This window comes from Anomaloglossus baeobatrachus, chromosome 1 (genome assembly GCF_048569485.1).
Source record: "Anomaloglossus baeobatrachus isolate aAnoBae1 chromosome 1, aAnoBae1.hap1, whole genome shotgun sequence".
Taxonomy (NCBI): Eukaryota; Metazoa; Chordata; class Amphibia; order Anura; family Aromobatidae; genus Anomaloglossus; species Anomaloglossus baeobatrachus.
In genome coordinates, this window is record NC_134353.1 from 321,235,916 (window position 1) to 321,263,443 (window position 27,528).

Genomic DNA, 27,528 nt, shown 5'->3' on the forward strand with positions numbered 1-27,528 from the left:
TACACCCTGAGCAGTTCTGGGTGCATATTGCTTTTTCCTGCCTAACCGTCCTTGTATACAATAGCATAGATAAAGAGATCTGTAGAAAAAGTATTTCTAAAGATCTTTTATCGTATGCTAATGAGCGAGGGGACTAGTCCCCTGGCTGTTGCTTCCCTGGCTAGTCGGCCCGAGGCGCACAATATCGCTAATACCTGTCACACTACTTACCTTCCAAGCGACGTCACTGTGACCAGCGAACAGCCTCCTTTCACAGCGACGTCGCACGGCAGGCGGCCAATAGAAGCGGAGAGCAGCCCCATGGAAGTCACGCCCACCTCGTTGCCAGAGGACACAGGTACGGTGTTGTTCGTCGTTCTTGGGGTGTCACACGTACTGATGAGTGCTGCCTCAGGAACGATGAACAACGTGCGTCCAAATGCAACAACGATATTTGGGAAATGGACGACGTGTCAACAATCAACAATTTGGTAAATATTTTGCATCGTTAGTGGTCGCTCGTACGTGTCACACGCAACGACGTCGCTAACGAGGCCGGATGTGCGTCCCGAATTCTGTGACCCCAATGATATCTTGTTAGCGATGTCGTTGCGTGTAACAGGGCCTAAAGACTTGTAATAGTTTTTGACTTTTTCAGAGTCACTAACGGCATATTGTATTTTTTTTTTCTTTTTTGTGTTGGCCCATTTTGCTTGAGGGAAAACAAGCTGACTAATAATTCTGCACTCCATGATTAAGGCTATGTTCACACACAGTATCTTTTTGTGTGGTTTTGGTTCATTTTTGAGGTCACAAAGATGCACCTAAATGCATGCATTTCCTTCTCCCGGCAAAGTCTGAGATTTGTATTTTGCTGTCTACACTGGGCATATTTTCTTGGCTGCGTTATGGAAGATGTAGCTCGTCAATTCTTTTTACGTTTTGTCCCTGCGTTTCGAAGGACTGGCAGATCAGTTGGCGTCTGTGATTGGTTGCAGTCAGACACACTGTCACCTAGGGTAGGGCTCGTCTGATTTCAACCAATCACAGCCACCGGTGGGTGGGGGAAGCAGTGCATATTCAGTGAAGGTAATGAGCGGCCCAGGAAGTGAATGAGTAGCCACAGGAGCAGTGTGACAGCCGCCTCGGTGACTCTGTAAGTATGAAGCGCTTGCTCCTACCCTTTTGTACTGGATATTGGTCCTCATAGACTCTATCTGGGAACCGGCATTTGGCCAGATAACGGGGATCAATTCCCCCCCCCCGACCCTAAGTCAGTGAGGAATTGATCTGCCAAACCTCCGAAATGCAGGGATAAAACTCAAAAAGAATTGACATGTTGCATCTCCAAAAACAAGCCCAAAAAAATGCACTTTACGGACAGCAAAATAGAAATCTCATAGACATTGCTGGGGAAGGAAATGCATGCATTTGGGTGCATCTTTTGTGACCAAAAACACACTAAAAATGCAGTAAAAGATGCAGTGTGCGGATGAGACTTTAAGGAGTTGATATCCTTAGCGCACACCGCTATTTACACAAATACAGATCACCTGATCTGCTTCATCCAATAAGCATTCAGGTTTATATAGCTTGGAGTTGGAAAATTTCCTTAAGGCCCTTGTGCGCACACTGCGGTTTTTACCGCGGTTTTGCTGCATGTTTTGCTGCAGAAAATGTTCAGAACCTTTCTGCAGTCCTTCCCCAGCAAAACCTATGGTAAAAAAAAAAATGCTGTGCGCCACCGCGGTTTTTTCCCCTACAGGTTTTGCTGCATGTTTTCTTCAGCAAAGAGAATGTGCATGTCACTTTTTGTCCGCAGGTACCTGCGGTATTTCACTCCATTGACAGTAATGTAATCATGAAATACCGCAGGGATAACGCAGGTAGCAAATTATATGCGTTTCATTGAGTTTTCCTGCGGTATTTCGCGTTTTTCGGGACATAATGTTCATCACTATCCTGTGTTTTGCAGGGAAGTGATGTCATTAGGACAGGAAGAGGAAACTGAGCAGAGTGAACACATACATATCAAACACAGACAAACATACAATGTACATATTAAAAATAAAAAACGAAAAAAAAAAAGCATGGGCTCCGCCATATTTTTACTGTCCAGCCAAGGTAAGCACACAGCGGTGGCCTGGTATTCTCAGGCTGGGAAGGGCGAGGGCCAGGGATAATGAACCCCCCCCCCCCCCCCCACGGCCACAGCCAAAACGCACTCCCAGGAAGACTTCACCACATTCAAAAATGCAATTCACACATTTCGCTTGGCCCTTACCTCGGCTAAACAGGAATACTTCAGAAACCTCATATCCTCTTTAACACACAACCCCAAACAGTTATTCAATACTTTCAACTCCCTCCTTCGCCCACCACTGCCCCCTCCAACCTCCCTCATTTCCGCAGAAGAATTTGCCACATATTTCAAAGAAAAGATCGACCAAACCAGACAAGTCTTTTCTGCTCAACCACCACAACCCCTTCATATAACAGACCACTGCTCCTCCCCCATAAACTTCCTCTCCACTATCACCGAAGGAGAGCTTGCACATCTTCTCTCAAAAGCGCACCTCACCACCTGCGCACGTGATCCCATCCCAACCCACCTCCTCCCCAACCTCACCACTATCCTAATTCCAGCATTAACCCATCTCTTCAACCTATCTTTAACAACTGGTACCTTCCCTTCTGCCTTTAAACATGCAACAGTCACACCCATCCTAAAGAAACCTTCCCTCGACCCAACCTCTGCTGCCAGCTATCGCCCCATATCGCTACTCCCATTCGCCTCAAAACTCCTGGAACAGCATGTCCATGCTGAAATTTCCTCCCACCTCTCCTCTAACTCTCTCTTTGACAACCTACAGTCCGGCTTCCGTCCACATCATTCCACTGAAACTGCCCTGACAAAAATCACAAATGACTTACTTACTGCCAAAGCTAACAACCACTTCTCTATACTCCTACTTCTAGACCTATCCTCAGCCTTTGACACTGTTGACCACTCCCTGCTACTACAGATCCTCTCTTCCCTTGGTGTCAGAGACCTCGCCCTCTCTTGGATCTCTTCATACCTCTCCAACCGCACTTTTAGTGTCTCCCACTCCCACACAACCTCTTCATCCCGTCCTCTTTCTGTTGGTGTCCCTCAAGGCTCTGTCCTGGGACCATTACTTTTTTCTATCTATACATTTGGCCTGGGACAACTCATAAAGTCCTATGGCTTCCAGTACCACCTATATGCCGATGACACTCAGATCTACCTCTCTGGCCCAGATGTCATATCTCTGCTGTCCAGAATCCCAGAGTGCCTATCGGCTATATCTTCCTTCTTCTCCTCTCGCCTCCTAAAGCTCAATGTGGCCAAAACTGAACTGATCATCTTTCCTCCATCTCACCTACACTCTCTACCTGATCTATCTATTACAATAAATAACATCACGCTCTCCCCAGCACCCAAAGTTCGGTGCCTCGGAGTGACCTTTGACTCTGCCTTGTCCTTCATACCACACATTCAATCCCTCACCACCTCCTGTCGTCTTCAACTCAAAAATATTTCCAGAATCCGTCCCTTCATCAATTCTCAATCTACAAAAATGCTAGTGCATGCTCTCATAATCTCCCGCCTCGACTACTGCAACATCCTCCTATGTGGTCTCCCTGCTAACACGCTCGCCCCTCTCCAGTCCATCCTTAATGCTGCTGCCCGACTGATCCACCTCTCGCCTCACTACCACCCCGCTTCTCCTCTCTGCATGTCCCTTCACTGGCTCCCAATCTCCCATCGTATCCAATTCAAACTACTAACCCTGACCTACAAAGCCATCCACAAATTGTCTCCTCCATATATCTCTGAACTAATCTCTCGCTACACTCCAAAACGTAATCTCCGGTCCTCCCAAGATCTCCTTCTATCCTCCTCTCTCATTCGCTCCTCATGCAACCGCCTCCAAGACTTCTCCCGAACATCCCCAGTCTTCTGGAACTCACTGCCTCAACACGTCAGACTATCTACTACACTTGCAAACTTCAAACGGAACCTAAAGACTCATCTGTTCAGAAATGCCTATAACCTTGAATGACCTCACTGCCCCACCACCGTGCGGAGCTGCCGCCCCACCACCGTGCGGAGCTGCCGCCCCACCACCGTGCGGAGCTGCCGCCCCACCACCGTGCGGAGCTGCCGCCCCACCACCGTGCGGAGCTGCCGCCCCACCACCGTGCGGAGCTGCCGCCCCACCACCGTGCGGAGCTGCCGCCCCACCACCGTGCGGAGCTGCCGCCCCACCACCGTGCGGAGCTGCCGCCCCACCTACACCCCACCTACTGTCTCCTCCCCATAATCCTATAGAATGTAAGCCCGCAAGGGCAGGGCCCTCTTCCCTCTGTACTAGTCTGTCTACTGTAACTTGTATATGTATTTTGTATGTAACCCCCTTCTCATGTACAGCACCATGGAATCAATGGTGCTCTATAAATAAATAATAATAATAATAATAATATCCGGTCCGCAGTTGCCCAGAGAATGTCGCATCCATTATGCGACAGTCCCGGCGTGTTACCGGCTCTTCCCGATTGCCGTAATGCAGTGGCAATCGGGGTAATAAGTAGGTAATGGCAGCCCATAGCTGCCACGAAGTCCTACGTTAATCATGGCAGCGTCTATGAGACAGCTTCCATGATTAAATTGTAAGTAAAGTGAATAAACACACACCGAAAAATTCTTTATTTGAAATAAAATACAAAAAGCCCCCTCTGTCACCACTTTATTAACCCCCCAACACACAGCTCTGGCATAATCCACAGAGGTCCCACGACGCTTGCAGACTGATCCAGCCGCGTCTGACACATAGTACTCAATGCAGCCTCGTAACAAGGCTGCAGGGGTTACTCTAGGTCATTTCTCACGGTAGGTGATGTCAACACATTACCGCTCGCGAGAATTTCCGCGTCTCACCAGCAGTAATAGTGACCCTACCGCAGGGTCACTGCTGTATGAGAAATACTGTAGGGTGGGACACACAAATCGAAATAAAGCTAATATCTCTCTATTTATCCCTCTATCTATCCCTCTATTATCTATCTATTAATCCATCTATCAGAAGGACATGACACTTTTTTTTTTCTTTTCAGTGTGCTTTATTGCATTGAATGCATTAAAACACATGTACCAACCCATGGTAAAACTGCGTGCGGTTTGCCGTGGTTCTTCACTGCGGGTGCGATAATCTTTCAGAGCCTGCGGAATTATCTTAAGAAAATTCCATTGTCTAGTGCGCACAGGGCCCAATGCCGGCGTCACACTTGCGATTGTAAAATCGGTCCGATTCTCATGCCTGAGAGTAGGATAAGCTATGTCAGAGTGTTAATCCGTGTGCAATGCAATTGCAATGCGAGTCTGTGATTTTTCTCATGATCGTAGTCGATGAGACATCCGTATTCAATCCGGAAGTGATTTGTTTTTTTCTCAGCAGCTATTACTCATTTACAGTCATGTACAGGAGCATTTACAGTGTTCTCTGCTACAAGATAGAATTGTATTTAGAAAATCGACAAACAAGCTAACAGGGTGGATGATTGCAAATGCAAAAAATGCGACCTAACATATAACTTTTAATGTGTACATTAAAAAATGACAAAGTCATTAAAATAAAAATGTGTCATAAAAACAAAGACACCTTATCCTCAATAGCCGCTAAGTTCAAATGGGCTAGGGATAGGTGGCCGGCACATATGAACACACGTCCCCAAATATCCAGAAAAGCAATCAGGATATCGAATCCTGTACCACCAACATAAGGATCCGCCTTTTTTGTCTGGTGGTCAGGTGCAAAGTAATGGGACTTTAACTGCGGAAAATGCACACTATAAATAAAGCAGGGATCCCACCTTCTTAATAATAATATGGGTCCCCCTCCTAGACAAAGATAACTGGGTCTTACCGCATTCAGATGTAGGGCATCAAATAGGCAGAGAAAGGCTATAGGTCACCATCTAGTGGTTCAGTAAATACCATGTTAAACCTGGCAGAGAAAACGCATCAACCCAACGCGTTTCGTATTAATGAATACTCATCAGGGGAATTTCTCTGGTGCTCTGCACAACGTCTTGCATCTCAGACGAACATTAATATTACGCCCCCATGGACTATGAAAAAGAAAAATTTTACAATGCTTAGTAAGCCCAGGGTCCATTCAGCTATGGACAATCAGTAATCAAAGTCACCAAATAGGTACACTCACCAGAGACGTCCACCACGAACAGACTCTGTTGTCAGCTATGGACGATGCCATTTTATAGAGCTCACGCATGCGCAGTAAAGAGGACACGTCAGCGACGCTTATCTTGAGGATTCTGTTTCCTTTAAAAAAAAAAAAAAAAAAAAAAAGGTTTTTAGCGTCTGTGAAAGTCAGATCTGTCAGAACATAAAGTTAACCTGAATGGTAAATGCTATAAAAAATAAATAAATATATATATAGTGTATATATTGTGTATGTGTATGTGTGTGTGTGTATATATATATATATATATATATATATATATATATATATATATATATATATATTCTCACACACAGTACAGACCAAAGGTTTGGACACACCTTCTCATTCAAAGAGTTTTCTTTATTTTCATGACTCTAAAAATTGTAGATTCACATTGAAGGCATCAAAACTATGAATTCACACATGTGGAATGAAATACTTAACAAAAAAGTGTGAAATAACTGAAAATATGTCTTATATTCTAGATTATTAAAAGTAGCCACCTTTTGCTTTGATTACTGCTTTGCACACTCTTGGCATTCTCTTGATGAGCTTAAAGAGGTAGTCACCGGAAATGGTTTTCACTTTAGAGGTGTGCCCTGTCAGGTTTAATAAGTGGGATTTCTTGCCTTATAAATGGGGTTGGGACCATCAGTTGTGTTGTGCAGAAGTCTGGTGGATACACAGCTGATAGTCCTACTGAATAGACTGTTAGAATTTGTATTAGTGCAGTGGCAAAAACCATCAAATGCTACAAAGAAACTGGCTCACATGAGGACCGCCTCAGGAAAGGAAGACCAAGAGTCACCTCTGCTGCGGAGGATAAGTTTATCTGAGTCACCAGCCTGAGAAATCGCAGGTTAACAGCAGCTCAGATTAGAGACCAGGTCAATGCCACACAGAGTTCTAGCAGCAGACACATCTCTAGAACAACTGTGAAGAGGAGACTTTGTGCAGCAGGCCTTCATGGTAAAATAGCTGCTAGGAAACCACTGCTAAGGATAGGCAACATGCAGAAGAGACTTGTTTGGGCTAAAGAACACAAGGAATGGACATTAGACCAGTGGAAATCTGTGCTTTGGTCTGGTGAGTCCAAATTTGAGATCTTTGGATCCAACCACCGTGTCTTTGTAGAAAAGGTGAACGGATGGACTCTACATGCCTGGTTCCCACCGTGAAGCATGGAGGAGGTGTGATGGTGCTTTGCTGGTGACACTGTTGGGGATTTATTCAAAATTGAAGGCATACTAAACCAGCATGCCTACCACAGCATCCGGCATGCTATTCCATCCGGTTTGCATTTAGTTGGAACATCATTTATTTTTCAACAGGACAATGACCCCAAACACACCTCCAGGCTGTGTAAGGGCTATTTGACTAAGAAGGAGAATGATGGGGTGCTACGCCAGATGACCTGGCCTCCACAGTCACCAGACCTGAACCCAATCGAGATGCTTTGGTGTGAGCTGGACCGCAGAGTGAAGGCAAAAGGTCCAATAAGTGCTAAGCATCTCTGGGGACTCCTTCAAGACTGTTGGAAAACCATTTCCGGTGACTACCTCTTGAAGCTCATCAAGAGAATGCCAAGAGTGTGCAAAGCAGTAATCAAAGAAAAAGGTGGCTACTTTGAAGAACCTAGAATATAAGACCTATTTTCAGTTTCACACTTTTTTGTTAAGTATTTCATTGCACATATTCCATTCATAGTTTTGATGCCTTCAATGTGAATCTACAATCTTCAGCCATGAAAATAAAGAAAACTCTTTGAATGAGAAGGTGTGTCCAAACGTTTGGTCTGCACGGGTGTGTGTGTGTGTGTGTGTGTGTGTGTGTATATATGTGTATATATGTGTATATATGTGTGTATATGTGTGTATATATGTATGTGTATGTATATATATATATATCACATCCAATTGTGGATCTTATTATTCCAACATCTTTTGATTAAGTCTGTGCGACAACCACTTTAAATCCTCTTTGCATAATAATATGGAACACTATATGAAAACAACCCTTTAGACTAAGCCCTCAGACGTCCGATTTTTTCGATGTGCAAGAAAAATGGACCAAGTTTCATTGGTGGTTTTCATCGGTTTTGTCCCAGGTTTAGTTTTTTTTAACTGAGAAAACCCCCCACATTTCTCCGCCTTTTGTTATTCAGAGAAAAACGGACAGAACAGGGATGGCATCCAAATGCTGTCAGATTTTTTTTTTTCGCGGACCTCTAGACTTGCATTGCTGATTTTGGATCAGTTACGGATATGTCTCCACGATTTTACATTGATCACTCGGTCCGAGGAAGTAGACTGTCATAGGTACAAGGGCTGCCTGTAAAAACCAAAAAAAACAAAACAGCACTTGTATGTGAAAAACTAACATGTGAATGAGGCCTTACGCCCATCACCTGTCCATAGGATATTGTGATAAATGCAGATCGCCCTAATTTCTTCTCCATTATTGAAGTGATGACTTGTGAATGAGCGTGCACAGTGTCAATCAAGCCCCTTTCCGACCAAGCGATTTTCCAATTTTTGCGTATTCGTTTTTCTCTCCATTTATTTCAAGAGCCATAATGTTTATTTTCCCACCAATGTAAGGAAAGGCTTGTCTTTTGCTGGACTAGTTGTACATTTCGATGAGACCATTCATTTTATCATGTGATTACTGGAAAGCGTGAAGTAAAAATCAAAGTGTGGAGAGAAGAAAGCGCAATTGAGCCATTTTTATCTATTTATAGGATTCATTAAACAGTAAAAATGACAATATGATTCTTTAGGTTAGTACGATTACGGCGATGTCAAACATGCGGTTTTTTTTGTTTTTTTTTTATAAAGTGGTAAACATTTTATGAAATTTGTAAAAAAATAAAAAATAAGAATAAAATACAACAAATTTATCCTAATTTATTGCCATTTTCTGAGACCTGTAATGTTATTGATTTTTGGGCAATGGAGGCTTGTTTTTGCCTTTTTTAAGTTTTTGATATTTTCAGGTAAATACAATGTTTTGATTGCACATTTTTTGAGCTAATGAAAGAACTGAAAAACTTAAAAAAAAAAATAAAAATAAAAAATGATCCTCAGTACACAGTTTACTGTTTGGGTTAATGGATATTTATATTTTGCTAAAATAGACCTTTTTTATTTTTTTATGAGCATGGAAGGTACTACATTACTAATTTATTTTTTTTCATTACTAATTTTTAAGGAGGGATGATTCGAACTTCAGCAGATCCTCTTCTAAACAGATGAGGTTGCTGATGGGCAATTAGAACAGCGCGCCCCCAGGTCACACACTGTAACTGCCATTATGACAGATTAACAGCAGCATTTAACCCGTTAACGTCTACCAGCAGAGCTCCACTTGCAGCTGATAGAGACAGATGATGGCTGAATATCACAACCATCATATGCTAGCAAAGGGAGACTGGGAGCTGGTATTTTACGTAATGCGATGTCTAGTCCTGGATAACACTGGACAATTCATGACCTATACAATGGATAGGTCATTAGTATTTGATCTTTAGGGGTCCTGCAGCGGACCACCGCACAGATAACTGAAATCTGCTCCAGGAAATGTCGCAATGTAGTGAGAGGAACGTGGCTGCTTCTTATTTCCAATTCAGGTGAATGGGAGCTAAAGTATTAGATATTAAATGGAACCTGTCAGCGGATGTTCATAATACTCACCTAAGGATCAGGGCGGTGCAGGTGGGTCAGATGGGCGTCTCCGTCCTCAGGGTCCCGCGCCGCCTCTTTCAACCATCTTTGTCCTCTTTCTAAAGGTAGTGCGGATGACGCGTTCTACGTCATACACACTAGCTAACAGTGAGGTCCTGCGCAGGCGCACTTTGATCTGCACTGCTCCGGGCAGTAAAATATCAGTTGATTGGTGGAGTATCTGACTCCCTGCAATCTCATAATGACCTATGTGGTTCTACATCCCAGTCACCAGTGTTTTGCCACCTACTATGAGAGCAGCATAATTTAGGTTCTGAGACCCTCATGTGTCACTAGGCTGCTTGTTGCAGTTTTGATAATCTCCTGCTGTTAGAACTGTGATTTTTTTTTTTTTTTTTTTTTTTTTTTAAAATCACAAGAGCACTAGTAAACCTGCTGACGTTTAGTCCTCCATATTCATGAGCACTGATTCATGATTGTCAGCTTTCTTCCTATACACAGTGTACACGAAAAGCTGCCAATCTATGACGTATGGGAACGACCTAGCGATCGCGCAGGGCCCAGAAGCTGTACCCACCCGATCGCGACCAGGAGCTTGGCTTACACGACAGCTGAGCCCCGGCTGTCACAGCCAAGGGCAGTCCCCGGGTCGTCCCTGGCCGTTTAACCCCTAACTGCTTTGATAAATATCAATTGCAGCATTTAGGGGCTGGGAGAGGGAGTGTGCTCCCACACCCATCCAATCTGTGTCATCGCAAGGGCCTGATAATTGCTTTTGGTGACCCAAGATCGTCATGACAACCTCCGAGTCACCAAACTACGGAAAGCCCCTGAGAGAGATCGTGCAAAGAGGATGGTCTCAGAGACTTCTGTCATTGCAGCACTGACCGATGCAAAGTATTGCAATGCTTGTGCATCACATACATAATATCAGTGATCAGGCCAATAAAAGGTAATGTCTCATATACTGTAGGCACTAAGTAAAAAAAAAAATGTAAACAAACTCCCCCAGAAAATAAAGGACAAAACAAATGAAAAAAAATGCATATATTTATGAATGAAAATATGCAAAACAGGACACATACTGTATTTGTTATTGCCGTGTCCAGAACAACCAAATCTGTAAAACTGTCTCACTAGTTAACCCCTTCAATGAACACTGTAAAAAATAAAAAAACATAGCAAAAACTGTCTCTTCATTATACAGCTGGAAAAAAGTGGAATAAAATGCGATCAAAAAGTCATATCTAAATAAAAACTGTACTGCTAAAAACAACATCTTGTCTTGCAAAAATAAGCCGCCATACAGCTCCGTCAGCAAAAAAATAGAGTTCTCAGAATTCAGCAATGCAAAAAGTTTTGTATAAAATAGTTTTTATAGTGTAAAAGTAACAAAACGTACAAAAAAATATAAATGTGGTATCGCTGTAATCGTACTGACCTGAAGAAAAAGGTTGTCGTCTCACTTTCACCACACAGTGAACGGCATTAAAAAATTACCAAAAAAACCCAAAACAATTCTTGAATTTCTGTTTCTTGATTCCGCATCACAAAAAGTGGCATAGGAAGCGATAAAAAAACCCCCATTGTGGCCCAAAATAGTACTAATAAAAACTCCAACTCATCCCGCAAAAAGTAAGCCCTTACATAACTCTTTCGGCTGAAAAATAAAAACTATAGCCTTCAATAGTCAGTGATGCAAAAAATCTTTTTATTTTGTAAAGCGTTTTTAATGTGATAGTTGCAAACCTTAAAAAAATGATATAAACCTGGTATCGCTGTATTCGTACTGACCGGAGGAATAAAGCTGCCTAATCATATACAGTGGAACCTTGGTTAACGAGAACAATCCGTTCTGGGACTGTGCTTGTAAACCAAGTTACTCGTTCAGCAAAGCAAGATTTCCCATAGGAAATCATTGCAATGCAGATAATTCGTTCCACAACTTGTTAAATGTCCCATCCTAGTCCCCTATTCTGTCATTCCACACATGCACAAATACACACTAACATGTACAAACGCACACGCATATATTATATGCTTACCTTACCTTCCGTTCCCTCGTCTGCCTCCTGGGACTTGTTGTTCTCCGGTACGGGCTGTGTATCGGGTAACCATAACGACTAGGGCGGAACTTCCGCTGCCAGAGCGCTGACGTCAAAGGCAGAGCCACTTGCCACTGATTGCCCAGCGCGCTGCCTTTGAGTAGCGGTGACTGGAAGTTCCTGCTTCGTCGCTATGGTTGCGCATGCACAGCCTATACCGGCGAGCTACAGGACCCAGGAGGCCGGCGATGAAACGGAAGGTACACATGTTATATGCTCACCTTGCCTTCCGTTCCACCGCCGGCCTCCTGGGTCTTGTAGTTCCCGGATACATCGCGACGTCCTTGCGGCGAACTGCAAGACGCAGGAGGCTGGCGATGGAACTGAAGGTACACATATTACATGCTCTCCTTACCTTCCATTCCACCGCCGGCCTCCTGGGTCTTGTAGTTCACCGCGAGCACGTTGCAATGTACCCGGGAACTACAAGAACCATGAGGCCGGCGGTGGAACGGAAGGTAAGGTGAGCATAATACTATGTGTGTTTGTGTGTGTATGTATGTGTGTGCGTGCTTGTGTGTATGTGCGTGTTTGTGTGTGTGCGTGTGTGGACTGCAAGAGCGGGTTAGAGCGCGGTGGATGTACCGAACCGGAAGTGTGTGCGGTGAGGATTTTGCTCGTACTGCAAAGCTTTCTCGTAAATAGAGTTAAAAATTTACAGAAAGCTTTGCTTGTTAAGTGAAATTCTCGTTAAGTGGGTTACTCGTTAAGCGAGGTTCCACTGTATACCACACGATGAACGGCATAATAAATAAAGCCAATTCTTCACCTGCTGTTGATTTGTTTATCCTGCCCCCCAAAGACCGCAGTATGGCGCGGCTCACATTTATTTCCTGTATCACTGGTCACTGCAGAGCATTAACAAGGAATGAATTAGAGTTGTCTACACTTATGCTGGAAGGTAATGGGCAGATTGGTATAAATATTTGATTAATTTTACTTTTAACTTTTAACATATTTTCTTTTAGGAGGTTGCAGTTTTGAGCTTTATATTTTGCTTTTTGTGTTTACAGACTCCATATAGGTCACATGAGACAGAAGAATACCTGGACCTACCAGAGTATGAACTTGGGCCTGTAAACAAAGAAACCCTTAAGATGTTCATTGTGCGTGCTCGAGGACTGCCGTGGTCGTGCACTGCAGAAGACGTGCTCAATTTTTTTTCTGGTATGTTTGAGGAAATGGAAAACCAGTCTTTTTAAATAAGTTCTCAAGTTTGTAAAAAAAAAATAAAAAATTGAAAGGTATATAAATCTGTCTGAATTCTTACCAGTTGCTATTATAGCTCAGAATTTGTTTTTTGTTTTTGGTTTTTTTCCCTTGCACCACTCTATGCAGAACCTTTGTTTTGATGTTTCCTTTTGGTGTCATTTTTGAATGATGACATTTCTCGTTCTTCCCACCCTCCCTTAATTATGGCTGCCTGCATGTCCTTCTAGTATAGGATAGTTTATCATCCAATGAAAGGATAACCAAGGAGCAGTGAGGATTTGGGGAGATAAACATTAAAAGCTTAAGTACCCTGAAAATTAAACCTACCCTGAATTTTTCAGGCTTTTTAGAGTATACTTAACCCCTTCACCCCTGTCGATTTTTCGTTTTTTTTGCTCCCCTTTTTTTGAGAGCCGTAACTTTTTTTATTTTTCTATCAATCTTGCCATATAAGGGCTTGTTTTTTTGTGAGACGAGTTGTACATTTAAATGAAATTACAGTGGAACCTCGCTTAACGAGTCATCCAGTTAGCGAGAAATTCGCTTAATGAGTAAAGCTTGCTGTAAATTTGTAACTGTGTTTACGAGCAAGCTTTGACGTACGAGCAAAATACCGCACACACTTCCGGTTCCGTACATCCACCGCGCTCTAATCCGCTCGTGCAGTCCACACAAACACATACAAGCACGCACACCCTCATATTATGCACACCTTACCTTCCGTTCCATCGCTGGCCTCATGGTTCTTGTAGTTCGCCACTACAGGATATGTATCGGGTAACCATCGCGACGATGGAGGAACTTCCGCTGTCAGACGCTTCTCAAAGGCAGCGCGCTGGCCAATCAGAGGCAAGCGGCTTCTGCCTTTGATGTCAGTGCTCTGGCAGCGGAAGGTCCTCCCTCGTCGCGATGGTTACCCGATACACATCTTGTACCGGCGAACTGCAAGATGCAGTAGGCCGGTGATGGAACGGAAGGTAAGGTGAGCATAATATGTGCGTGTTTGGAATGACACAATAGGGGACCAGGATGGGACATTTATCAAGTTGTGGAACGAATAGTCTGCATTCCAATGATTTCCTATGGGAAATTTTGCTCTGCTGAACGAGTATCTTGGTTAACAAGCACACTCCCAGAACGGATTGTTCTCGTTAACCAAGATTTCACTGTATAGGTTTTACCATATAGTGTACTGGAAAATAGCGGAAAAAGTAAAAAAAAAAAAAAAAGTGTAATTGCTTGATTGTTTTGGGGATATTTTATTCAGTGTTCAGTATATGGTAAAACTGATGTCAGTGTGATGCCTTAGGTCGGTACGAGTTCGTAGCCCCTAAACATGTATAGGTATAGGTTTACTTTTATCTAAGGGATTAAAAAAAATTCAGAAGTTTGTCCCAAAAAAGTGGCGCACTTTTTGTGACATTTTCCACGTCCTGTAGCATTCTCATTTTTCAGGATATGGGGATCTGTGACAACTTTTTTATTTTTTTGTGTTTCGAGCTGCCGTTTTTAATGGTACCATTTTTGTGCAGATGCTACGTTTTGATTACCAATTATTTCATTTTGTGCATAATTTGTGGTGTCCAAAATACCTAATTTTGGCATTTGGATTTTTTTTCTTTTACGCCGTTTACCGATCAGATTAATTGATTTTTTATTTTGATCGGGCATTTCTGATCGCAGAAATACCAAATGTGTGTATATTTTTTCATTTTTTTAACCCTTTAGTTTTCAATGGGGCGAAAGGGGGGGATTTTGATGATAGCAGTCGGTGGGGATTACCGCTAGGGGGTTTAGGACGTAATTTTACTGCCTGTGGTCGTTAAGGGGTTAAGACATAAGCCCTACTCCAAAAATTGTTCAATAAAGAATTGTCCAAGCAACTAAAAAGATTAAAAAAAAAAAAAAAAAAAAATCAGCAGGACACCCCCAAAAGAAAGAAGCCCCTCTCCTCCCTTCCAGAAAACAAATTTGCATTCACCACGCCTAAACAGTTACAAGTGCCGATGGTGAATGGGCTCTCACACAGACCCAGATGTGTTGGGTCCCTCGTTGTTTTAGCTGCATTGCACTGCAGCTCTCTCACATAGATCAGGTACCAGTATCACTCCATGCGAGTGTTATTGCTTCCAGTCACTAAGGGAAGTCCACTCCTGTGGAACGCACGGAGGCCTGAAAGTGACGCAGATTTGTATGTGAGAGCCCATTCACTTGACAACTAATTGCTTGGGATCTGGTAAGTGCGATTGTTTGATTCTTTTAATTTTTTTATTCAAGAATAAATGTGGATTGTGGTTTATGGAAGTCATCCCCTGAAAATAAGCCCTTGCGCATTTTTCTGAGCAAAAAATAAGACCCTGTCTTATTTTTGAGGAAACACTATACCAGAGACCTCTTCACTACGATTCTATCTATAAATGATTTATTTCATTGCATGAAATCATTTGCATGTTGGCCCCGATTCATCAAGATGGGCGTTCTGTATGCCACTCTGGATGAAGAGAACGCTGATAAGATGCTCCCAATTCATTGATATATCAACCTTCGAATGGATTTCAGACGTTGTGCGTCACCGTAAGAAAGTGCTCCAGTCATTTCTATTATGTTTGCTGTTGTACAAAAGAATTCTGTAAAATTCTGTGGCTTATTTTTCAGGTTGCAATGTACGGAGTGGAACAGAGGGGGTGCACTTCATATTTAATAGGGATGGAAAACCCCGAGGAGATGCAGTCATTGAGTTTGAGACAGCAGATGACTTGGCAAAAGCCCTAGAACAGCACAAGAAGTACTTAGGACAGCGCTATGTGGAAGGTAAGATACTTCACTGTACGCTGGGGTGTGAATAAAAAAACCTGATGTTTTATCTTTGCTGAATTTTCATTAGATATTTGCAGAGAAAATAGGGGTTATACATGTTTGTTTATTCCTATGCTGTTAACTGTCTCACCCCATTGATGTTGCGTGGAGTCCATTGGGATCTGCATGGTGCAAAATAGAGAAGTATGAACAGTGCCCAAGATACTCTGGCTCAGAAAAAATGTCTGCAATAAGCTATTTTTTTTAATCTTATTTACTTTTTCCTGTTTTTTTTTTTTTTTTTTTGTTTTTTTAACCTTTTTTTTTTTTTTTCTTTTTTAGTTTTAATTTAGAAACTCTTATTGTTGTCTTGCAGTGTTTGAAATGAGCCATAAAGATGCAGAATCGTTGCTGCAAAGACTTCAAGCTCCTTTGTCGCCCACTGCGTCGTCCTCTGTGTCTCAAACGGCACAGTCAGTGGCCGGTACCCCAAGTGATGGTACTGTGCGTCTCCGCGGTCTTCCATATAGCTGTAGTGAACAGGATATTGTCAATTTCTTTTCAGGTAAATTATATTTGCACTGAAATGTTATTCTTAAAAGCTTAATTGTGCCCTATAGGTGTATAACAGCAGGAGACATACAAGGCTGTGGGTTCAGTTAAGTTTCGCACACCCCCTTTAACTGCTTCTCAAAACAGGATGTAGCGGTATGTTGTGTGTCAGGTGCTGGTGAGTGCCGACTGTGTTCCACAGGCAGCATCTGCCTCCAACTGCCGAGATCGGAGCTGTGATCACTGCTGTTAATGCCACTCTGACTGCAGCATTTAAGGCATGTGATGTGGGGGTGCATACCATTTTGTGCCCTAATTGGTCCCCCCTGCAACAAGATCAAGGGTGTTTATGGATTGCCATGGCAGCCAGGGGGCTGCTGAAGCCTGCCATGGATGCTGCCTTATTACTCTTACAAAGCCCAACCATAGGCAGGGCTTCATAGGAGACCATAATTTGTCCTATGTACTGGAATACTGTGATCAAGTGTCAAGACCCTGAGGACTAAAGACTAAAAGATTAAAGGGGTGGGGAAAAAAGTACAAAATAAAACTGTAATTCAAATCAGCCCTATTCCCAGCTTAAAAATTAGAAAATAGACCTACTTGGTATCGGTTCATTTGTTAAATTCTGATCTGTCACCATATTTAAAGGCAATCTGTCACCAGGTTTTTTCCTCCCCCATCTGAGCAGCATAATGTAGGGACAGAAACTCCGATTCCAGCGATGTGTCACTTACTTAGTTGTTTGCTGTCATTTTGATAAAATAAATGTTTTCTCTGCTGCAGATTTAGCAGTTATACAGAGCTCATGAATATGCTGGACTACCTGCAGCATGCCAAGTAGTCCTGTAATGATGATCTACTGCTGATTAAAGAGTGATTCCTTTCTCGCCTTTTCATTGGGGGACACAGTGGGTATTATGGTGTCTCCAGGGGAGGCGTTACACTAGATTTGCAAAAGTGTTAGCTCCTCCCCCCACAGCATATACCCTAGCTAGGCAGGAAACTAGCTCAGTTTTTCCTAGTGTCAGCGGAGAGGCTAACATGTCTGGACTGAGCTCCACCAGAGGTGTCTCAGGCCAGCTTATTTTTACTTTTCTTTGTCGCTCCATTGGGAGACCCAGACAATTGGGTGTATAGCTTCTGCCTCCGGAGGCCACACAAAGTATTACACTTAAAAGTGTAAACCCCTCCCCTCTGCTATACACCCTCCCGTGCATCACGGGCTCCTCAGTTTTCATGCTTTGTGCGAAGGAGGCTGACATCCACGCATAGCTCCACATCTTAGTCAGCAGCAGCTGCTGACTAGGTCGGATGGAAGAAAAGAGGGCCCATATTGGGCCCCCAGCATGCTCCCTTCTCACCCCACTCTGGTCGGCGGTGTTGTTAAGGTTGAGGTACCCATTGCGGGTACATAGGCAGGAGCCACATGCTGTTTTCCTTCCCCATCCCTATAGGGCTCTGGGTGAAGTGGGATCCTAATCGGTCTCCAGGCACTGGGACCGTGCTCCCTCCGCAGCCCCTGGGGAATCTGCTGGATAGGAGCCGAGTATCATCAGGGACAAGGCCCTGCTACTGTGAGGTACTCTGTGTCCCCGTGGGGACCGCGCATGGAGCGCTTGTGCCATACACACTGCAGCACTGCTGGGTGTGTTAGTGCGCCGGGGACTACCGCGCCGGCCGCGCTTATATGCCGGCCGCGCTTATAACTTTAGTCCCCGGCTTTTGCGGCCTAGTTTCGCTTATTCCCGCCCACAGGCCTGCCAGTCAGGGGAAGGGCGGGACGCTGCACAAGACGTCAGTGCTGAGGGCTGGAGCATACTCTGTATCCTCCTCCCCCCTCACTCAGCACAGTGGGGAACTAGATTCCCGCACTTTCTAGGGCACGCCCACGGCCCCCTCCTCCCCACAGAACGCCGGCAGCCATTCCTGTCAGCAATTCTGACCCTGGAGAGGAGAGACAACACTGGGAGGCCTAGGCAGGGATTCTGGTGATCACACAACCGCTTGTGCGGTCGGTAAGCAGCACCTGAGGTGCTGGCCCCACTGAGTGCCGAAGTGTAATATATATATATATATATATATATATATATATATATATATATATATATATATATATATATATATATATATATATATATATATATATATATATATATATATATATATATATATATATATAATACTTGTATGCTTGATTTACACTGTATGGTCGCACTGTGCATTTTTGGCTACTACTGGAGAAGCCGTACAGTCCAGGCTGGTGATTCAGCCCGGGCACTGTTCAATCATTAAACCGCCCCCGGACCTGCCAGTCAGGGGGAAGGGCGACACAGTCGGGCTGACGCCGACAGTGAGGGCCGGAGCACACTTCGCTGTCCTCCGCCCCCCTCACTAAGCACGCTGATCCCCGCAAGCTACTCAGTGTCCCCTTGGGGACGGTGCAGAGAGCACCTTGGCCTCAGACTTGGCGACCACCGCGCCTGCTTGCCGGCCGCGGTCTGTAACTTTAGCTCCCGGCTTTTGCGGCCTAGCGCCTTAAACTCCCGTCCCTGGCCCTGCCAGTCAGGGGGAAGGGCGGGACGGTCAGTCGGAGGCTAGCAGTGAGGGCTGGAGCACACTTGGTGTCCTCCGCCCCCCTCACTTTTCACTCAGGGTACCAGATTCCTGCACTTTTGGGGTTATGCCCACGGCTCCCCCCTCCACTGTATACGCCGACAGCCATATTTTCAGCAGCACATACTGCTTCAGGGTCGGTACACCAGGGGGTTTCTTCTCGATGCTGGGCCCCCTAGAGTGATGAACTGTATATGTGATGAACTGTATATATGGATATATAATGTTTGTATGCAGTTTCACAGTTCGGCTGTACATATGTATCCTCAGTGGTCACTGTGAACATTGCTCGGGCCATCGGGCACTCGCTCAGCCGGAGACGGGGGCACTGGTTGAGCTCCGCCGGCGTTCCCTGTCCAGGCGGCAGGGACAGAGTTGCAGTTTTTGCTGAGAAACTCTCTGGGCCATTTTCACTATCCATGTCTCAGGCTATGGACAAATGGTCGGCTAAGAGACTAGGAGTTTGCAGTCCAGACCGGCCCCTTACACAGGCCCCGGGCACTGCGGGATCGCCCCAGGCCTCTTTCGGTCTGCGACGAAGCGTGTTCCTGGGGTGGCCTCTAGTTATTACGTGGTGAACTCCAGCACGAACCGCAGTCCCAGTCCGGCTAAGCAGCCTTGCTTGGAATCTTCCCCGACTTCTCCAAGGGTCTCAGCTTGAGGACCCTCTAGAGGATGGGGCGGAGGTCGCAACCCAGGACTCTGTCCGGACGTGGCTCTTAAGGCTTCACAGATACTGTCCAGAAGCACACCTTCCCGGACAAGCGTTTTACTGAACGCCTTATAACACACGTTGTCCCTTCCCCTCTGACGTTGTTAAGGCTTGGGCTCAGTGTCATAAGGTGCCCTCCAGCCTCTTGACTGGCGGCTAGATCAGTAGTAGCAGTGGCTGGCGAGTCCACGCTCAAGAATGCCACGGACAGACAGATAGAACTCCTAATGAGATCCATCTATGAAGCCATAGGCGCGTCCGTTGCCCCAGCCTTTGCAGGGGTGGGCACTCCAGGCTATCTCAGCTGCTCTGTCTGAGATCAATTCGGTCTTCCGGTGCTCCGCAATTAGCGTCTTTGACGTTTCAGGCGGTGGTATTTTCATCCTCCGCCGTGCACAGAGAACCTTTTCTGCATCCAGGTCAGGGGAGTGGTCCCCACATGGCCAAGACCGATGTAGGAGGCATTCTGTCTTACGGTCACAGGATAGAGCTCAGTTCTCGTCCTCCGACTCGTTGCTTCAGAGCATCTCCGTCCCCCGAGCGAGCCGAGGCACGTTTCCAGGCGGTGAACACTCCAAAAGCAGGAGGAGTTGCGATCCTCGTTCCCCTTCAAGAACGTAGTCGCGGCTTTTTACTCCAGCTTGTTCGTGGTACCAGATAGGACGGATCACTCCGGCTCGTTCTGGACTTCACACTGCTCAATGGACAGGGAACCTGACGGTTCCGGATGGAATTTCTCCGCTTGCCATCGCCCTTGATGGCCCAAGGAGGCTTCTTAGCGTCAATCGACATCAGGGATACTTATCTCCACGTGCCGATTGTACCAGAATATCAGCGCTTCCTGCGCTGCGCCTAGCGGTCCTACTATCTCAGGCAATGTACTGGTCAAGGCCCCCTCTCGGGTGGCATGGCATCACAGCCTGAACATTGTTCTAGAGACTCTCCAGAGATTCGGGTGGTTCGTCAATTTTCCCAAAGTCAAAATTGACACCGGCACAATCACTGACATATCTCGGCATGGAGTTTCATACTCTCTCAGCGATAGTGAAGCTTCCGCTGGACAAACAGCGTTCACTACAGACAGGGGTGCAATCGCTCCTTCGAGCCTAGTCACACCCTTTGAGGCGCCTCATGCATTTCCTAGAGAAGTTGGTGGCAGCAATGGAGGCAGCTCCGTTTGCGCAGATTCATCTGCGCCCACTTCAATGGGACTTTCTCCACAAATGGAACAGCGTCCCTCGACAGGAACGTTGCTCCTTCTCGGGCAGCCAAGGCCTCCCTTCAGGGGCGGCTTCTTCCCACTTCTTCTCGAAGGAAAAGTCCTTCCTGCCCACATCCTGGGCTGTGGTCACGGCGGACGCGAGTATGTCAGGGGGTCTTCCTCCGCCACAGGGCTCAGGGTACATGTACTCAGCAGAGTCCTCCCTACAGATCAATGTTCTGGAGGGAAGGGCAGTGTCTAGCCCTAAAAGCGTTCCAGCCATGGCTGGAAGATAGGCAGATCCGAATTCAGTCGGACTACGCCACGGCGGTGGCATACATCAACCGCCAAGGCGGCACAAGCAGTCGGCAAGCCTTCCAGCAAGTCCGGCGGATTCTGCTGTGGGTGGAAGCCACAGCCTCCACCATCTCCGCAGCTCACATCCCGGGCGTAGAAAACTGGGAAGCAGACTTTCTCAGTCGCCAGGGCATGGACACAGGGAACGGTCTCTTCGACCGGACGTGTTTCAGAGATTTGTTGCCGCTGGGGAAGCTGGACGTCGACCTATTGACGTCCCGGCACAACAACAAGGTCCCGGCATTCATGGCACGTTCTCAAGATCACAGAGCTCTGGCGGCAGACGCATTAGTTCAGGATTGGTCGCAGTTTCCACTGCCTCACGTATTTCCCCCTCTGGCGATGCTGCCCAGAGTGTTACGCAAGATCAGATCCGACTGCCGCCGCGCCATCCTCGCTGGCCGAGGAGGTCGTGGTACCCGGACCTGTGGCATCTCACGGTAGGCTAACCGTGGACACTACCAGACCGGCCAGACTTGCTGTCTCAAGGGCCGTTTTTTCCATCTGAATTCTGCGGCCCTCAACCTGACTGCGTAGCCATTGAATCCTGGATCCTAGCGTCTTCAGAGTTATCTCAAGAGGTCATTGCCACTATGAGACAGGCCAGGAAACCAACGTCCGCCAAGATCTACCACAGGACGTGGAAGATTTTCTTATCCTGGTGCTCTGATCAGAGTTTTACTCTCTGGCCATTCACCTTGCCCACTTTCTGTCCTTCCTTCAATCCGGAATGGAAAAGGGGTTGTCTCTCGGTTCCCTTAAGGGACAAGTTTCGGCGCTTTCTGTGTTTTTTTTTTTTTTTTGTTCAGAAGCGTCTAGCCAGACTCCCTCAGGTACGCACGTTCCTGCAGGGGGTTTGCCACATAGTCCTTCCTTACAAGCGCCGGCTAGAACCCTGGGATCGGAACAGGGTGATACCGGCTCTTCGGAAACCACCCTTCGAGCCAATGAGGGATATTCTCTTTCACGCCTTTCGCAGAAGGTGGTCTTCCTAGTGGCAGTCACGTCACTCCGCAGAGTGTCTGACATAGCAGCGCTGTCATGCAAAGCCCCCCTTCCTGGTGTTTCACCAGGACAAGGTGGTTCTGCGTCCGGTTCCGGAATTTCCCCCGAAGGTGGTATCCTCTGTTCATCTCAATCAGGATATCTTCTTACCTTCTTTTTGTCCTCATCCGGTTCACCAACGTGAAAAGGATTGGCACTTGTTAGGTCTGGTGAGAGCACTCAGACTCTCTACATTTCCCGTACGGCGCCCCTTCGCCGCTCGGATGCACTCTTTGTCCTTGTCGCTGGCCAGCGTAAAGGGTCACAAGCTCCCAAGTCAACTTGGCTCGGTGGATCAAGGAACCAATTCTTGAAGCCTACCGTTCTGCTGGGCTTCCGGTTCCTTCGGGGCTGAAGGCCCATTCTGCCAGAGCCGTGGGTGCGTCCTGGGCGTTGCTGCACCAGGCTACGGCTCAGCAGGTGTGTCAGACGACTACCTGGTTGAGTCTGCACGCCTTCATGAAGCACTATCTAGTGCATACCTACGCTCGGCAGATGCCAGCTTAGGTAGGCGAGTCCTTCAGGCGGCGGTTGCCCACCTGTAGGAAGGAGCCGTTTTACGGCTCTTTTTACCGAGGTATTCTTTTACCCACCCAGGGACTGCTTTTGGACGTCCCAATTGTCTGGGTCTCCCAATGGAGCGACAAAGAAGAAGGGAATTTTGTTTACTTACCGTAAATTCCTTTTCTTCTAGCTCCAATTGGGAGACCCAGCACCCGCCCCTGTTCCCTTCGGGCTGTTAGTTCTTTGTGTACACATGTTGTTCAGATTGAATTGTTCTTGGTTATGGTTTCAGTTCTCCGAACATCCTTCGGATTGAAGTTACCTTAGACCAATTTATAAGTTTCCTCCTTCCTGCTTTTGCACCAAAACTGAGGAGCCCGTGATGCACGGGAGGGTGTATAGGCAGAGGGGAGGGGTTACACTTTTTAAAGTGTAATACTTTGTGTGGCCTCCGGAGGCAGAAGCTATACACCCAATTGTCTTCGTCTCCCAATTGGAGCTAGAAGAAAAGGAATTTACGGTAAGTAAACAAAATTCCCTTCTTTATTTTGTTTTTCTTTTCTTATTCATTCTATTTTTGATAGGGGCAATACCAGGGTGCCCTGCCACCCCCGTTCCCCCCATGTACGGGCAGAGGAAACCTGGCGTGCACAAGCCGTCAGTCTTCCCTCGCGCCCAAGTGGTCGGGTCTGCGTACCCCTCCAGGCTCCCTGGAAGCACCTCACACCAAGGTAGCTAGCTCCAGAGGGCTGAGCAGAACCGAGGACCTGCTTCAGCCTTGAGGCGAAGATGCGTCCCCGAGATCCCTGCATCCCAGGACCGACGCGTCTTCAGACGGAGCCAGGGGCAGGTAGGGAGACGACGAGTCATCTGTCCCCTACATTCAAACCGCCGCCTGGAACGGCGCCGGTGGGGCGATGCAGGCCTTGATCCCGGGGAAGCATCATTAATTTAGCTCCCGGCGTCGGCCTGCATTCTAGCAACGCCCCCTCCACTGCTCTAGAAGCCGCTCCCTCAAGTGAGCCGTCTCTCCCCTCCATGCTGCCAGAGAACACTGGACGCCATTACATGTGGGGAGCAGATACCGGTGAGATCGCCTCCTTGGCTCTGCGATTCTGCAGCACTATTTACCGCTCTGCTCAGTGGTATATCGCTGTCTTTCTGGCGGTGTATATCGGCTTTTAGCAGTATATACTAACTGTGCCTGTAGGTATATACCGACTGTTTGACAGGGTGTGCTACTTTACTCGGTATTTACCGGCTCTGCATAGCAGTCATTTATAATACTGCTAGCAGCTCCTCACCCACAGCAGTCCCTTTATAATACTGCTAGAGGCTCACTGTACTTATTGTGGAACTGTTGCTGACATGCGTAACCGCAAGGGTGATAAAGCTTCCCAGGCGTCCTCTATGGACCTGTACTATGCTTGGACCACCTGTGGATGCTCGTTTTCTAATGGCCAAAGCTATCCACTATGCCGGGGCTGCGATGCCCCTACTACAGTGTCACAACAGCCTCCGCTGCCGGACCAGGAGGTCGTGCAGTCTGTGGATTTGGCTGCGGCCACTATCCAGGCAGTACCCCAGTCTGATGACGTTATTCCTGCCTGGGCTCTTCTTATGTCTAAGAGGTTAGATGACCTGGCCGCTCAGATATCCCAGCCTTCCACAGGCTCCCACAGCCTCCTCCCGGCTCAGCTCCCTCAGAGGAGCCCGCCTTCGTCTGGTGTCTCGTTCCCAGTACGTAAAAAGGCTGTCTCCAAAAGGCGCCATTGCGACCGTTACGTCTCGTCCGACTCGGACGATGATCAGTCTGACTCAGGCTCCGTGACCTTTAGTAGTCACGATTCCCAAGACTCTGACTCTGGTTCATATGTCCCTTCTGAGTCTAGACATATGGAAGACACATTAATTTCGGCTGTCAATCACTCTGTCGATTTCTGATCAGCCTTCGGACCCGACTTCTCAGTCGGCAATCAAGCGGGCCAAGAAGCCTCCTAAGTCCTTTGCCCAGGATCCGATTTTTCATCAAATCATATCTAACCGGTGGGATCACCCTGATAGGAGGTTTAATAAAAAATCCTCCTCTTCATTCGCTTATCCCTTTCCATCAGAAATGATTAAGCCCTGGTCGGTACCCCACGTTGTGGATCCGCCAGTATCCAGACTGGCTAAACACACGGTTATGTCTGTCTCAGACACCGTGTCTCTCAAGGACTTGTCCGACCACGCAGTTGATGCTGCGGTCACATCTATTTTCCAGGCTTCAGGCTCCTCTCTGCGCCCCCTGTTTGCCTTGACATGGGTGGCGAAAGCTATGAGTGTGTGGAGTAGGAACTTGCGCAAGTTGCTTCGCTCTTGCAATATTCCTCCAGAGGCTCTTGAGATTCTTGATTTGTTCTCTCTAGCCTCTAATTACTTGCTTCACGGCTCCTTAGATGCAGCTAGTTTGTCAGCCCTAACGGCAGCCAATGCTGTTTTTCCGCGCAGAGTCCTGTGGCTAAAGATATGGAATGCGGACAGTGCCTCCAAGAAGTCCCTGTCCACACTCCCCTTCCAGGGTCTTCGTCTGTTTGGAGAATCCCTGGACAAGCTTATATCTGAGATGACGGGTGGTAAAAGTACCATTCTACCACAAAAGTGGCCTGTATCCACAAGTTTTAAAGTCTTCTTGGCGCAGGCAGTCCTTTCGGCCCGCCCCCCCAAAAACCATCACAGGGGTCGTCGCAACGCTCAGATCGGGGATCCGGTCACTCAAGGGTCTTTTCCTGGCGTTCCCACTCCAGGCAATCTAAACCCAAGGGACCTCGCCCCGCGAAGGCCCCTTCAGCATGACGCCGGGTACCCCTCAGAACCGACTCCTGTTGGAGGGCGGCTTCTGCTTTTTTGGGATATTTGGCTAGACCATACTCGCGATGCTTGGGTTCGAGAAATCGTCACCTCAGGTTACAAGATCGATTTCCATTCCCTACCGGCCAACAGGTTTCTGCGTTCTCGGCTTCCAATGTCCACAACGCAAAGCCAGGCCTTATGTCAGGCCATAGCCTCTGTGCAAAAAGCAAACGTTATCATTCCAGTGCCCCTGGAACAGCGCGGCAAAGGCTTCTATTCAAACCTCTTTGTCGTCCCCAAAAAAGATGGCTCTGTCCGTCCTATCCTGGACCTCAAAAGGCTAAACAGGTCCGTACGGATTCGGACCTTCCAAATGGAGTCATGGAGAGCAGTACTAGCTGCTATGGAACCGGGAGAATTCCTAGCTTCCATAGACATTCAAGATGCTTATTTACACATTCCCATATGTGTATCGCATCAAGGGTTCCTTCGTTTTGCCGTAGGACACCGTCATTTCCAATTCAGGGCCCTTCCCTTTGGACTGGCTACTGCGCCTCGGGTCTTCACAAAGGTCATGACAGCCGTCATGTCCATTTTACACTCCAGAGGCGTCCTGGTCGTTTCTTATTTGGACAAGCTCTCTTCAACTTTGCTCAGAAAGCGTGCAAATTTGCCCAGACACGCTCTCAAGGCTAGGGTGGCTTCTCAACTTAAACAAGTCATCCCTCATTCCTCATCAGCGCATCACCTTTTTAGGTATGCTGATAGCCACGGTTCAGGCCTGGGGTTTTTCTTCCAGAAGACAAGAGGTCTTTCCTGATCCAGGCCGCTCAATCCCTCCGCTCCCGCCGTTACACATACCTCCGGAGTGGGATGAGTGTTAGGCAAGATAGTAGCAGTCATGGAAGCCGTGTCGTTTGCCCAATTCCATTTGCGCCCTCTGCAATTGGATCTTCTGTCCTCTTGGGACAAGAATCCAGCCTCTCTAGACCGGTCAGTCCGCTTATCTCGGACTGCCCTCAGCTCCCTCGTCTGGTGGACTCAGGTCTCATCCGTATCTCAGGGGAAGTCCTTCTGCCCTGTCCACTGGCACGTAGTCACGACAGATGCCAGCCTGTTAGGCTGGGGGGCGGTGTTTCTCCACCACACTGCTCATGGACGCTGGTCTCACCCCGAGCGATCCCTTCATATCAACGTTCTGGAGATCAGGGCCATATTTCTGGCCCTTCAGACCTTTCAACCCTTGCTTCTGGGCCTCCCGGTTCGGATCCAGTCAGACAATGCCACGGCTGTGGCTTAAGTCAACCGTCGAGGAGGAACTCGCAGCAGGGCAGCGATGAAAGAAGTCTCCAGGATTCTTCTTTGGGAAGAGATGCACATTCCCATTATTTCAGCTGTCCATATTCCGGGGATAGAGAACTGGGCCGCAGACTCTCAGCAGGCAAGGTCTAGCGGCAGGGGAATGGTCCCTCCACGACTAGGTGTTCCATCAGATCACTCTTCGTTGGGGGCTCCCAGATGTGGACCTCATGGAGTCTCGGCTAAACGCCAAAGTACATCCCTTCGTATCCCGGTCGAGAGACCCGCTAGTGCTCGGCTCCGACGCTCTAGTCCTCCCGTGGTCGCAGTTTCGCCTGCCATACGTTTTCCTCCTGTTCCCTCTCAT

At 46.9% G+C, this 27,528-nt stretch overlaps 1 protein-coding gene across 1 annotated transcript in view; it reads left to right on the plus strand.

The window, feature by feature from the left end:
• Window positions 1-13,051: 13,051 nt before the first annotated feature.
• GRSF1 (G-rich RNA sequence binding factor 1) overlaps window positions 13,052-27,528 on the plus strand; it is a 53,394-nt gene continuing 38,917 nt past the window's right edge. The window contains exons 1-3 of the mRNA XM_075337368.1: window positions 13,052-13,203; window positions 15,904-16,059; window positions 16,421-16,609. Of these exons, the coding sequence (XP_075193483.1) occupies window positions 13,134-13,203; window positions 15,904-16,059; window positions 16,421-16,609 (415 nt within the window). The 5' untranslated portion in view covers window positions 13,052-13,133. The remainder of the gene's footprint in view (window positions 13,204-15,903; window positions 16,060-16,420; window positions 16,610-27,528) is intronic.